The 14593-nt window shown below is 33.9% G+C and overlaps 1 protein-coding gene across 7 annotated transcripts in view; it reads left to right on the top strand.

The window, feature by feature from the left end:
- The window catches only part of lrba (LPS-responsive vesicle trafficking, beach and anchor containing), a 431164-nt gene that overhangs the window by 340844 nt on the left and 75727 nt on the right, over positions 1-14593 (top strand). For all 7 annotated transcript variants that reach the window (XM_073951393.1, XM_073951386.1, XM_068221229.2 and 4 more), the window contains exon 46: positions 2771-2923. In XM_073951393.1, coding sequence (XP_073807494.1) covers positions 2771-2923 — 153 coding nt within the window. The remainder of the gene's footprint in view (positions 1-2770; positions 2924-14593) is intronic.

The following is a 14593-nucleotide window of genomic DNA, read 5'->3' as shown; positions in this document are numbered from 1 at the left end:
GCAGACCTAATTGGAATCAAAATAAACACACCACATTTAAGCTCTGGATTCATTCACAAGAACTATGTTTCCCTCAAAAACTGTTTGTAAATTTGTGAAAAAACTGTTATGTACTGTATGTGTTTTTACTTTTTGTTTCTCCTACAATGAGAGTAAATAAAGATGTTCAGTTATTTCTGTAAAAGCAGCTTAATGTTAATAAGATTTAACCTTCATTAAATCTTTAACTTTCATTAATCCCACTTTTCTTAGAGCATTTAAAAAAGAAAGTGACAGCCATGCATTTTATAAAGGAAGATAGGGATTTAATGCTCTTCACCGTGCTTTGACTGCAGTCTGCCTTTGATGTTCTTTATCAGTATGGCACGCAGTTGCTCTATTTATGAAGGCTTTTAAATTGGGTATAAAATTATAGTAGCTTTAACTTTATCTCTCACGTAGTGACACCATGGCACAGATTACCAGCTAAAGATTCAAAGAGATTATATCTGATTCCTTTATTGTTAATTGCGGTTTAATACATTCTTTTATTGTATAGGCATAAGCAGAAATTCTTAAAAGCTGATACACCTATTCTCAAATATGTGTAATTTGTTTTAGGTAATTTTTGTTTGTACTCTGTAAAACAAATTGTAACTCTTTATTTTGATGGTCTGTTTGAGTATTAGTAGTTTCCGTAATATCTGTTGATACTGCTCCTTCAACAGACATTTAACTGACTATAAGAAACTTTGCAAGTACATGTCAACTTACGCTAACCCCAACCTAACTGTCTATTAATAATCTAATGAGAATTAGTTGGCATTTAGAGGAAATGTAACTTAAATTCAACAAATAGACCATCAAAATAAAGTGTGACCAAATAAATTACAAATATTCTCATTTAGATTTTTTTTTTTACCTTGAGAAGTGTTTATGTTCATTTTTAAACAACACAATACTATTTTGTAAACAACACGATACTATGTATCTTTAGATGAATTAAGAAATTAATATTTGATGGGATAAATTATGATTTTCAGTCACAACAATGAAGTCATAAAAATATATATTCTCACCAAGTCTTTAAAAAATGCTCTGAATCATTATTAGACCTCTATAGAATGCAACAATGTTTAACATTATAACGTTAACCCATAACTAATAATACCCCAGAATTTTCAAGTATTCTCTTTTTTTATTTCTTTATCTATAGTTGTACAGTAAATATTGTCAAAAACATGTATGCATAAACACGATTTTCCTTAACTCTTTGCCTGACAGCTCTACCAAATGGTTGAGCATGTTTTGACTGTTTTAAAGAATAACTGTTTTAAAGGATGGTTTACGCACACAGCATTGTTGGTTTACAAAACAATCAATCAAACAAATATAATCCATTTGCACTACTACACTTAATTTTGGTTTTATTGTAAAAAACTAAAAAAATAACAAGAAAATGTGTTAAATGAGAGTCTGAAATATTTTTAGCTTTAGCAAAAAGTTATAATTTAATATTCAAAAATGTTTTATTTTGATTGTTTTTTTAAATAAATTGGTCTTACACGTTTAATCAAAATCAAATTGCAATCACGATTTAAAAGTTGCGATTAGCTAATCTCAAGGGCCTGAGATATAATATATATATTATTTTATATATTTATTATTTTAATTTCCCCCACCCAGAGCAAATGCGTGATTGTCATCTGTGAATGACAGTCTTACTAGCCAATTGAGTGAGCACACTTTTGTTCTGCCTAATCAGAGTTGCGCAAATTGAGTTCAACTGAACTATGCGGAATGTCCACAATAAAACAAAAAAACAGGAAATCAAGAACAAGTGGGATGATGCTTTAGAAGCATTAACAGACAATTAATATCAAGGAAAAACAGCATGCCAGTAATATGGGAATATTTTAGTTTCAAAATCAAAGACACTGAACAATATCAGGTCATTTGTAAGAGATGTCACAGAATTGTTGCCACAGCATGAGGAAATACAACAACCAGCACCTAAAAAGCACAGGCTATATGAGGAGTGTCTTGCTAAAAAGTCAACTAAAAGTATTGCCAGTGACACTCAATCTAGTAAGTAGCAACAACAAAGAACAATTGCAGAGTTGTTTGCAGCTGTTACACTATGTGAAAAAACATCACAAAGGTACCAGGAGATAACTAACGCAAGAGAAAAATTACTGTTTAATTTCTGAATATTTATAAACAAATTTAAATAAAAAGTTGGAGCTAGTTAATATCTTTTCAGCTCTTTTTTAAATAACACTCACTGCATTTTAGCAATAAGAAGCTATGATACAGAATATTAGAAGCTTGATAACAAAATTAATTAGCAAATCAAATCGAAATTGGAATATCGGTTTAAAGAAATCCCAATTAGATATTTTCACCAAATCGCACAGCCTTATTACACTTAATATTTTCTGATTTTCATAGTATATGAATTAATTCTGGTACTTTTACCATAAACCAACATACAGTATCAGCTATTTGGTAGAGGTTGATATTTTTTAATTGATGGGATGTGTTGGGAAAAAATGCATTAACTGTGTTAAATAGTGACATTAGGAGTTAAGAAATGCAATCCACACATTTTTCATGGTGGGGCAGTTAAAGGGTTAAAATGTTCAGTGTGTCAGCTGCCCAAAAATGTATGAAATACCAGATGAATAAAGATTAAATAATTAATTTGGTTATTATTCCTAATATCCTTTTTCCATCACCTAATAATGTGAATGTATAGTTAAAATGCAGTTTATATCTGCCTCTCTTACAGGAGTTGATCCCTGAGTTCTATTACCTCCCCGAGATGTTTGTCAACTCCAATAATTACAACCTGGGAGTGATGGATGATGGGACGGTGGTGTCAGATGTGGAGCTGCCGCCGTGGGCCAAGAGTCCTGAGGAGTTTGTACGCATAAACCGACTGGTATGTTCACTTGCTGCGTCTCTCTCCATCTCTCTTTATCTCCCTTATTAAATTGCTTTTAAAGTGCTGATTGCTAGTGGCAATGGTCAGCGTGTCTGGCTCTTTGTATCTGTGTGTGTGCATGCTAACGCCGTGACCTGTTTTATGCTGATAATTACAACTCTGATATCTGTCTGACTCTCCCATTAATCATCTCTTTCTGCATCACACACATGCACATGCACACACAACCCCCTCATGCAGTGATGCCGTTCTAACATGCTCACAGACATTCACACACTTTCACCATCTGTGTGTGTGGTTGCACAGACTTTAGCTGTTTGATCACTATACACCATTTCAATGTGGCGATGTCATTGACCTATAAACATTTCCTGCTTGTTCTCAAACTATTTCATAACTGTAACAAGAGGCAATTCAATAATATCCTAACGTTAAACAGTCATCATAACATTATCTATCAATATGTGCTCCTTTCAGGATTGTCGAAAGCTATAGAAATTAAAAATCTAATACAGGAAATATGTTAGGACCTGTTATTGTCAGGGTGTCCATAAGGTCTTAAAAAGTCTTATATTCACTGTTCTAGGTCTTAAATATTTTTGCACAGGTATTATTTTCCAATGTCCATGTAACGCTACATTTAATGCGCTTATAAATTCTTTTTTGTTGTTGTGGCTTGGTTTTCGTTGTGTTGTAGTTCTTTATTTAACTAGTCCTAATGTAGTTTGCTATATTACAACTACAAATGAGACCAACTTGCAATAGCCAATCAGCTTTCTGTTATTGAACTCCACGAGGTGAATGTGACGTCATCGCTGTGTTTGTGGAGGTTCGCTTTCGGTGGCCACGACATGATTTCGGATGGTGAAGTTAACAGATTTTGGGTGAACAGTTCTCGCGGCACTGCGTTTAATTTAAGTTAAACATGAATCACTTTGAAGAAGTTTTGTCTGAAACAGTACGCCTTACACACATATTAATATTCCGTTCATGTATGATCATCATAGAGATATCCAGATGACCAATAATTCTTGGCTAGAAATTGCAACAGCGGAGCAAAGGAGGAAAGTTGTTGTAAAAGTTTGGAAAAACCTGAGGGATTAGTTTATTAAAACAAACTAAACAAAATAGATGCCATGGCAAAGGTAGAGACCTAGATGATTTTAATATTACAGAATATGTTTTTCCACCATTTATAGGTTTTATACCAACGTATATAGAACAGTTTTGAAGTTAAAACAACGTATTAGCTGAAAACTAAAATTAAGGAACAAATAATGTCTTTGATAACTGAAAAGGAATATATGAACCTATCGGTTTACAGTATACTGATGCCCATTTTCTAGGCTTTATTGGTGATATTGGACAGGATTGTTGGAACACTATTGCCTTTTTAGCTTGAGTATAGGACAGAAACTAGCCAGACAGTAATGTGTGAATTGTTGAGTGGGCAAAAAATAAAAACGTCAGTATTTTTAGGAATTTTTTATTTATTTTTTATTTATTTTTAATTTTTTTGCTTTCATTCTTGCCATAATAAAAAATATAATTGGAGAGCAACCCATTTTCTCTCGTCATTGATATTTAATAGGTAAAACTTTTCGAGATATGAACAAAAGCAGGTGATGCATCTAAATTTGATTTTAAAAAAAATCTTAAATGGTTATAAAACTTTATAATCATTAAATTAATTTATTAAAAGTAATAAAAATAATTAGTTTAAAAATCTTGAAAGATATTAATAATATGAAGTAGTTCCGGAAACGTATTACTTCTCTGTTTATCCGTGTGATTTTACGGTGGGTTTCTTTTGACTGCCCCCTGTTGTTTTAAAGAATATCACAACAGCGAACGCATCAAGTATAAAAGCCTTGTCCATTTCGTGAGATACTTGCACAGTCAGCGGAGGTGCTCGATGCGGCACCAGGCAAAAGTATAAATAAGGCCTAAGAAGTTTTTTTTTTTCTTTCCTGTAGGTCAATGATATATCTAACTGTCTTTAGTACTCTTCAATTTAAATAATTTTATTTTACCACAAGCTTTGTGATATTGCATTTTCTCTTTGCAAGTTTTTGATATTGTGATTTAGGACTTAAATTAAATACTTGATGCTTTTAAAAAGGTCTTAAAAAGTCTTAAATTTACATTATGATATCTGCAGAAACCCTGTATTGTGTACATCCCTCAAAATGGTCTATAGGATGAAGCTCTGGTTGTGTTCTTGTGCTCCTTGTGCTCTGGTTGTGCTCCTTGATGTGTGTATGTGTAAAGGAGAGTAGTTGTCGCAGAAGTACTGATCGTACTGTTGTGAGCTCCACCGGGTGCTGCATTAATTGGCATCACTGTCTTACATCACAGACTGTCATTATAATACATGAGAGTGCTTCTGTACGGCGTGTCAAACTAAACTAACTGCATAGGTGTCTTACCTCAGTAATAGGTGTACATTATGGGTGACATCAAAGTCAAAAGTGTTAAAGCTTTCATATCATGAAGATTTTTTATAGCTGTCTTCCTTTACAATCTCTATAGTATGTGCATATGCTTGTGGTCTAGTTTGTGTTGCTTTTTTTCATTGCATGATGAATGACAATAGCATTGGATCTTAATATTCTCATTGAAATGAAACAATTGCTTGTAGGGTTAGCACTAGCACTTTATTTTAATTACTTTACATATTTAAGTTCTGTTCATAATGAAGACTATGTCGTCTCTGAGATTACCCAGGATAGCAAAGGTGCAATTATGGTAACTACATTTACATTTAGTCATCGAGCAGATGAGATGATTGCCTTTTGGTCAAAGCGTCTTCAGTTGATCAGGTATTCAGCGATTCAACAAGAAGAGGCAATACATTGTGCTAGTTATTCAAAGTATTTTTTTTTTTGAGAGAGAGAGAGAGAGAGAGAGAGAGAGAGAGAAAGAAAGTGCTTCTATAGGTGGTTTTGGTATTATTCATCGGGGTTTAGGTGTTCTCTGAAGAGATGGGTTCTTAGTTGTCGTTTGAAGGATACCAGTGTATCTGCAGTCTTAGTGGGAATGGGAAGATCATTGCACCAGCGAGGAACATTGAATGAAAAGGTTTTGGAAATTGACTTATTGCTTTTCTGCAGTGGAGATAGACTCTCTCACCCTGATCGCATGCTCCTGGAGAACATGTAGATCTTTACGAGTAGGTGGAGGTAAGAGGATGCAGTGCCAGTGGCTGTCCTGTAATCTAGCATCAGTAAATTTGACTTGTTCTGAGCTTTAACTGGTAACCAATGCCAGAGAGAGAGTTGTTACATGGGCTGTCTTTGGCTCATTGTAGACTAGACGAGTTGCAGCATTTTGGGTCATCTTTATATCAGTTTGGGAGAACAGCTTAACTAAAAATCAGATGTGTAAATTTAGGTTTTTTTCCATTTAGCTAGCTGCCCCAATAGAAAGTAACGTGTATATGAGCGATTTTACAATTGCAGGTACTTTAATGAAATTTTTTAAAACTATAACACTGTTTATATCAAGCTATTTCTACACTTAAAAAATGCTGAGTTCCACTCAAATCCTTAAAGTTCCAACTCAAACCTATTACAGTAAACTAACCTAATTCCTTTTACAAATTTATGTGGATTGAGCATAAAACAATTCAGTTGTCCTAAAAAAAACCCACAAAGAAGTGTGCTATTTCAGCCTATTTAAATAGGTTGTTTAAATACGCAGCAAAAAACAAATTTTGAGTGTAAAAATAATGATTCTATGCATATTTAGGGACACCTTAGTCATACATTTAGCTTCAATTATCATTAAATAATGAAGTCTATTTTCTACATTTTTTTGTGGATTTTAATAATTTAAATAAACATTTGTATGAAGCATATATTTTCTTTTTTATTTGTAGATTTATTGACAGAAATATACATATTGTGTTCCTATCATTCTGTTCAACTATGTTACATGGATTGTAAAATGCATGACAATCTTTAGACACGGATAGAACTAGTGGTGACTTTCTCAGTCACTTCAGTTGCTTTGGAGGGAAACTCTGGAAGGCATTGAGGCATGTCTTCTATTCTTCTCTCATTCATTTGTACAACATGTTGAGGAAACACCAATAGTGGATTTGTTATTACATGTTAGTACATGCCATGTGTGGTTGGCATGGTGGTTAGCACTGTCAGGTTGCGCACCAAACTGGGTTGCATCTGGAAGGGCATCCGCTGCATAAATATATTCCAGAGAAGTTGGCGGTTCATTCCGCTGTGGCGACCCCTCATGAATCAGAAAATAAACTGAACGAAAATTGAATGAATGAACTTGCCATGTGTGATCTGATTTGAGTTTATCCAAATAATTATTTATTATTTGAAATATACACAACTGTTTTCAATATTGTTATTGACATTTTACTAAAGTACTTACTAAATGTTCTGTATTAGAATATTTTCAGAAAAAAATGTGTTAAGACTTGATTTTTAAATTAAAGCTGTTGTTTTGAAAGTTCTGTTCATTAATATAATCAACAACAATAATATTATTTAAAAATCTGGAGTAAATAACTAAATAAACAATTCAGAATGACTAAGTCTGTGTATTTGTTGATATTATTATTATATATGATGAAAGACTGGAGTCTGCTAAACATTCAGCTTTGCTATCACAGTAATAAAGTGCTATTTTTAACATTAAAATAAAAATAAAATAATAATCATTTTAAATCGCACTAATATATCAGTCAACATGGTAATTTTATAGTTAATATGGTGTTAGTCCAAACATCAGAACTGCTCTCAGATCAGTTTGATAGCAGCTCCTCAGCTCTAATTAATATTAAGTAATTTATACAAAGTATTGTCATCCTTTATGCAAATAATAAGAGGATGCAGCTTTCCTATAACACACACACACACACACACACACACACACACACACACACACACACACACACACACACACACACACACACAAAAACAACATTGTAGAGGCTCTAGTTTACCAGTGGCCAATTAGGCTCAATGTACAACAACACAAACAGATCGATTGTCTCTGTACAGTGTGAAGATTCACTATTGATTTGAGCAGCAGGAATAGAGTGAAGTAGATGGACAGACCTATAATGGATACACTTCACTATGCCTGTTACCCTACAAAACTGCTCACTGTACATTACAACATACTGTTTTACATTACTGTAACTGGACCAGCAAAGTTTGTTATTAGTATTAAAATTGTTTCATATTCAGTTAACTTAATACTGTAGTTTGACTAATTGGATATGGAGTTTTTTCACTCCCTTACAGCCACTTAAATGGATAGTTCACAAAAAAATGAAAAATTGCCATAATTTGCTCACTTCCATGTTGTTTTAAAGCTATGAGACTTGTGTTGATCTTGGTGACACATACAATGATAATTGTAATATTCTTGTATAATTTTTCTCCATCCACTCAAGTTTAACTTGTTTTAAATATAAATGAGAGTAAAATATGACAGATGATTTATATTTTTGAATACATTTAAATGTTTAGGATAACATCAATAGCTGTGCTTCCCATGCATAGACTTGATTTAGGCTGGCTGTCGTTGTATTTTACCGGTATATTAACTGCCATTGTATATTAACGATATACCAAATATATTTGGTGACATATATTTTTTTAATAATCATCCTTTTACCCTTTTTTGTATTCGCCCAATAGCCAAAAATCCTCGATCGATTAACCAGTGGAAAAATCTTCTCTCGCCCTACACATTTCCTACTGCTCCTTGTGTGTGCGCGAGAACAGACAATCTCACGTGCTCTGCAGAGACACACAAGACCCACAGAGACGTGCCTTTTTGGGAATTAAAAATGCATCCAGCCCGGGTTTCTAAATCTCCTAAAATGTCCGGGATTCAGCTTTTGGTTTTGCTTTTTAAAGTCATTGTTTGTTGGTTAATTGTATGCAGTTTTAATTTTAATTTTAAGCCTGATTTACTTTTGATTGGCTTCGTAGCTGACAGTGCGTGTACAAGAGTAAGAGAAACTAAAGAAATAGAATCAGTTCTTTGATCTAAACGACTCAGATTAATTTTTCTATATAGGCAGCGAGGACGAAATTACATCTAAACTGGCTGCAAAATATGTGTACACCGTTAAAAATGGTTACTCAGCTTATTTGTCTTATTTAAATAATCTACACTTTTTATTCGTATAATTATTATACTTTTTAGAGATATTGTCTGTTTTTATTCCTTTATGTCATTTATTTCTCATTTGCTGTATATTTTTGTTATTTGACGATGTTGATATATTACACATTTTATACATATCTAACATGCTTTGGCAATACTGTACAAAATGTCAGCGGTAGATTTTACATATCAGCAGGTGCACATGGCCTCTCCTGAAGAAAATAAAAGAAACAGTGTATACCAGTGAAATAATACATAGAAATATTGTTAAAAAGAACTTTTTTTTCGCATGTTGGTAACCATGCACCATGGGTAAAAGGTATGTTTTAATCCGGCTACCAACGCAAGTATTTTTCCAACCTGTGGCAAGCACTGAATAGTATATTAATTATTTGTCAACCCTGTTATTGTGACCTTTCAGTAAATTCCTTAATCACCTTTTTAAAATAATAACATGATGAAAGTGCATCAGTTAGTTTTAGATATACCATGTGGGATCTGGTTCAGCAACCTGAGCTAAATCACAAAATTATAGGAAATGTCAGCTGTGTTATTGTGAACTCTCTTAGGGGTTTATAACAGTAAGTAAAACAACAATTAGTGACAGAGTAGAGTGTTCCCTATCACATTTAACATTTGACATTATTTTACTTATTTATTTTTTTTTGTTCTTTTGAGTTTGCTACAGGATGCATATTTACTACAATCACTGGAGTTGTTATCTTTATCAATTAATGGAAATTATTTTCATGGATGTGCTAGAATATTAAAAACGTATTAACATGGAGTATGTCGCAGAGTAAAGCTTAAATCTGTCAAAGAGAAATGTGACCTGATGAGAGATGAACGTGACACTTCATAAAAGCTGCTAAGCTTTAATTAAGCTACAGTCAACCACTTCCACTACTTCCATACAGATATGGCTACTGAGAACGTGCGTTTCTGCACGCGCAATACTGCAATTTGTCAACTGCAGTCACTCGCACGTTCTCAGTGTCCATATCTGTAATCACATGGCCTGTGTCAGCAATTGTCTACTACTGGAGTAGGTACTACATTTGAATTTAAATGTTCTATAATAAAAGTATGTTCTACTGTAAATGTGAATGGGAGTAGTATGAACGGAATTCAGATGTAGTACATCAGCCTTTTGTCATTATCATGTGACCTACCTGCATCAGTTGCTTCCTATTCATGAATTCCCTCATGTGGCATTATGGGATAGCGTAGCATCCATCAGATGTGCATGTCAGAATCTTTTCGAAAGTAGTAGGACTTCCGGGTACTTCTCATGTCCTGTTTTTTTTTAATACTATACTACTCTGGTCACATACTGTTTTTAACGTACTATATAGTTGGGAAGTATGCTGGAAGTATCATGGTAAAAAAGCAGTGCTGTTTTATCATATTTACATTATAGGGCTGTAATAATGCTAATCTGTGCAGTTCAATTCAACACGCATCATATTAAAGAAAGCCTCCTAAGTGTTTCGATGTTTTGTACAAATAAAAATGGAAATTGAGGCAGTATGACTTCATTAGCACAGCGATGCAGGACATGGTCTGTGCCACTATTAAAAATAACTTATTTATCTCAATTTGAACATTTATTGAAAGGTTTGGGATCATGAAAGTTTACAAGCAAGCAAAATCTATCATACTGTTCTAGTGGTTTTGGGATATTTAAAAAAAATAATCTTACATATTGTGCCTTTATAATGAATGTTTTAAAGAGCCACAAATATTTTTTTCTTATGATTGAAGTAATTTTGTGAATAATATGTATGTAAGGTTTTTATACTTAATTTTAATTTTCACTACTGGTCAGCTGTTGTTGTGTGCAAAAATGAATTAAAAAGAACAGTGTGTCATAAGATCTACAGTTCATGTTTAGATTAAGGACCCTATTATACACCCGGACATGTTTGCTGTGATGTGTTGCTATTTTCAGACCGGCGCAACCTAATTTTGCACCACGTTGTTTAAAGAGCAAATCCATTTGCAACGCTTTGTGGACTCATGGATGTGCAGGTCTAGAAAGGAGGTGTGTTAAGGCGCATTGTTGGCGCGCTGCTATTTTGAAGAACTAAAATAGACTGTGCAATAACCAGCTGAAAGCAGGTCTAAAGTCCAGCCTAGAGTGCGCCAGTTGTGAGCTTTAAACGCTTACACATTGCTTAATAGACATAGGATGTGCAAATATCTTTACAAATGAAAATAATTAAAGGATTAAAATATTACAAAAAGTATTACATTTTACATAAATATAAATAAAAAAAAAACACTACCTCTTTGCCTTCTTCATCTCAGCCTTTTCAGTTTATTTATGACAATTTGCTTTTGTATAATGTTATTATTAGTATTATTTTTAATAATATTAATAACAATTATTTATTACATTCATATTTATATTTGCTTTATTAAAGGCAAGCTTAGATTTGTCCACCTATCAGTTTTTGAGCCATATGGGGCATAGCATGTGTGTTTGGATATAACTCTCCTCATATAATGGTTTTTTGACCACACTTCGTTATTATTGTTCATTTATTTATTTGCTGGAAATTAGAACTGAATTTATAAATAGTTTTGAAACAAATCTTTGCTCTTAACAAATGAAATTAAATATGTAGGCTAATGGATGTCTTCAGTTGAGTGCGTACAACACCGTTTTCTCATACAGAGAGAAAGAAAAAGTAAAGACGCTGACCGAAGGATGCTCATTCTTTTTCCCCGCACTGTAGATGATCTGTTTTCTCACTAGTGAAGCGTTAAGTTTTTCCAATTACAAAGTCCGCTTTGTAAATAGCAAATGCACCATGGCGCGATGCAACTGAGTCTTAAAGTGAATGGGAGATGAGACTCTGTTTGGTTTATTCTCAAAACACACCCATAACTCATTAAAGGGTCATGACACTGCCCACTTTTGGTTCAGGTCTTCCTTAGTATTTTTTCAAAAGATGCATCATAATGGGAGTGGAGCTCGTGAGCAAAGGGAAGGAGTTGGCGTGGCCAGCAGGGGATAAGGAGGGGAGTGAACAACTCTTGTCAGTTAGCCCACTAAAATGAGACACAAACCGAGAGGAGATGCATGATTTTATAGTTTACAAAGTTAAATTGCAAAGAAACAAACAGTAATTTAATGCCCTGCTACATTTGTTGTTCGTAATTTCATATACAAATAACCACAATTTATATCATTATAAAGATAACCATGTTCATAAACACTATAAATGAAGAATTTTCCCTCGATCACCGCGTCTGAATGCAGACTCACTAGAGCAGGTCTCTTGCCGTCTATTTCAACCATTAGCCCTGTTGGTAATCTGGAGGATTTAGGCGAACAAAGCAGCGCAGCTATTTGTCTAAATGTGAACGAACTCCTGATAAAGGACAACGTCCGCCATTCTCCGCCATACTCGTACTGCTCTCCCGACAAAAATGCTTGCTGCACACAAACAGCTTTGCTGTGTCGGCCCTGACAGCATCACGGGGAAAAACATGCGACAAACCCCGTGGATCATGGAAAAAAACCACATACGACCCTTCATGAACAGCTAAATACTGTATGTCGTGGGTTCGTGTCTCACAGCTTGGCACTGGCAGGTCTGCCTTGCCTTTGGAAAGCATGTGCAGTCATGAATAATAAAGAAGCTGGCTCTTCTCATAGTATAAAAAAAACTTCGCTATGAATAATGAGAAACCGACGCAAATTCTTTGCACTTACAGTTTTGCGCTACGTCTCAGATTTTGATCCCGCCTCAAAAATTAGTTTAAACCTGAAAGCTGAAATTAGCTGACAAAAGCTCAAAATTATCCAGTTTTTCCCACAATTAAAGCTGACAGGTGCTAACATTATCTTAACTGATGCTCAACACACACAAATCTGCTAAAATCCTTTAAACCATGTGGCACAAACTGTATTTTTCCATCCTTAAAAAGGCAAAAATGAATTCAGACACGCCCTCAATGCTTTTGCGCCATGCGCTTTAGACTCTGTGCCTAGATTGTTAAAATAGAGCCCCTATTGTCTATAAGTGTCATGCTGAATGCTCTCACTAAAGCTCAGAAGACACTTTTCTGCAAGAGCAGCTACAGGTCTTTTCTTAATCCAGAAAATCTTTTAAACATACCCACTCTCTCCCTATCAGCAGCTGATTTATACTCACCCCAGAGACCTCTAATACTAAATGACGCTTCTCTGAAAATGCAAAAAGATTTCTGTAAGGATTTTTTTTACTGGATAGGAAATGTCATTAGGCCGGTATAACAGCAATTGAAGTCAATGGCAAGTCCACACAAAGTGAGTATGTGTAAAAGTGGGCACAAGCACCACTGATGACTTATAGCTGCATTAGTGGTTGTCAGCTGTTCTACTCTGCTTCAATGGGCTACATTTGTAATGAGGGCACAGGCTCAGTGAGGGACAGACACATGCAGCAGAGCTAATGGCCTGCTACACTCTTTAGCTCATCTGTCACTAATGGCCAGAAAACAGCATGATGCACGCACACGGTCATTTATGTTCTATAGATGATTAACAGCTAATTAAACTGCAATCTGCACCAGTCACACACTAAATGCATGCTTCCAGTAAAGAATGAATAGCAATAAAAAAAGAAATGAATAAAAAAAGAAATAAATGCACACTTAAATGCACAGCACACGCTGTTTTTCAGAGCACCCTCGTAGTATGCTCAAAAAAGCAAAACGATCTCTTCAAACATTATGTAAAATAATCTTAATAACTGATTCTTGTACTAATATGCTTGCTCAAAAATTTCCTCAGAAAGTTTTCCCTAAAGACTTGTTTAATGATTATTACTCCACCTACTTAATGAGTCTGCTTTAGTATTTGTTCCATTTACAGTTCTAGTAATATTTGAAGAAACAAATATATATTTTGTACTGCATGTCTGTTACAAATAAAGCAGTATTTTGCCAAAATATAAGACCAGAACAGACCATGTATAAATAGATTTTAAAAATCCAACGTATTTCAAATATTTATATACAGTTAAAGTCAGAATTATTAGCCCCCTAAATTATTAGCCCCCCATTTGATTTTTTTTTTTTTATTTATGTTTAACCGAGAAATTTTTTTTTTTTTCAACACATTTATAAACATAATAGTTTGTTCTGTAGACTATCGAAAATATATATATAGCTTAAAGGGGCTAATAAATTTCACCTTAAAATGGTGTTTAAAAAATTAAAAACTGCTTATATTCTAGCCGAAATAAAACAAATGAGACTTTTTCCAGAAGAAAACAATATTATCAGACATACTGTGAAAATTTCCTTGCTCTGTCAAACATCATTTGGGAAATATTAAAAAAATTAAAAAATAAAAATAAAGGGGGGTTAATCATTCTGACTTCAACTGTATATATACTACATGGTCAGTCGACCACAGGTGAGGTCTACACAGGTGAGATTAAAGTCCACAATTTAAGGCTTTAAAAACATCTTAAATCAAGCAAAACAACGTAAATTTATATTCACAGTGCCAAAAAA

The sequence above is a fragment of the Danio rerio genome, chromosome 1 (genome assembly GCF_049306965.1).
Source record: "Danio rerio strain Tuebingen ecotype United States chromosome 1, GRCz12tu, whole genome shotgun sequence".
NCBI classification, from domain to species: Eukaryota; Metazoa; Chordata; class Actinopteri; order Cypriniformes; family Danionidae; genus Danio; species Danio rerio.
Note: the sequence above shows the minus strand (reverse complement) of the source record. Positions and strands in the feature narration are given on the sequence as shown.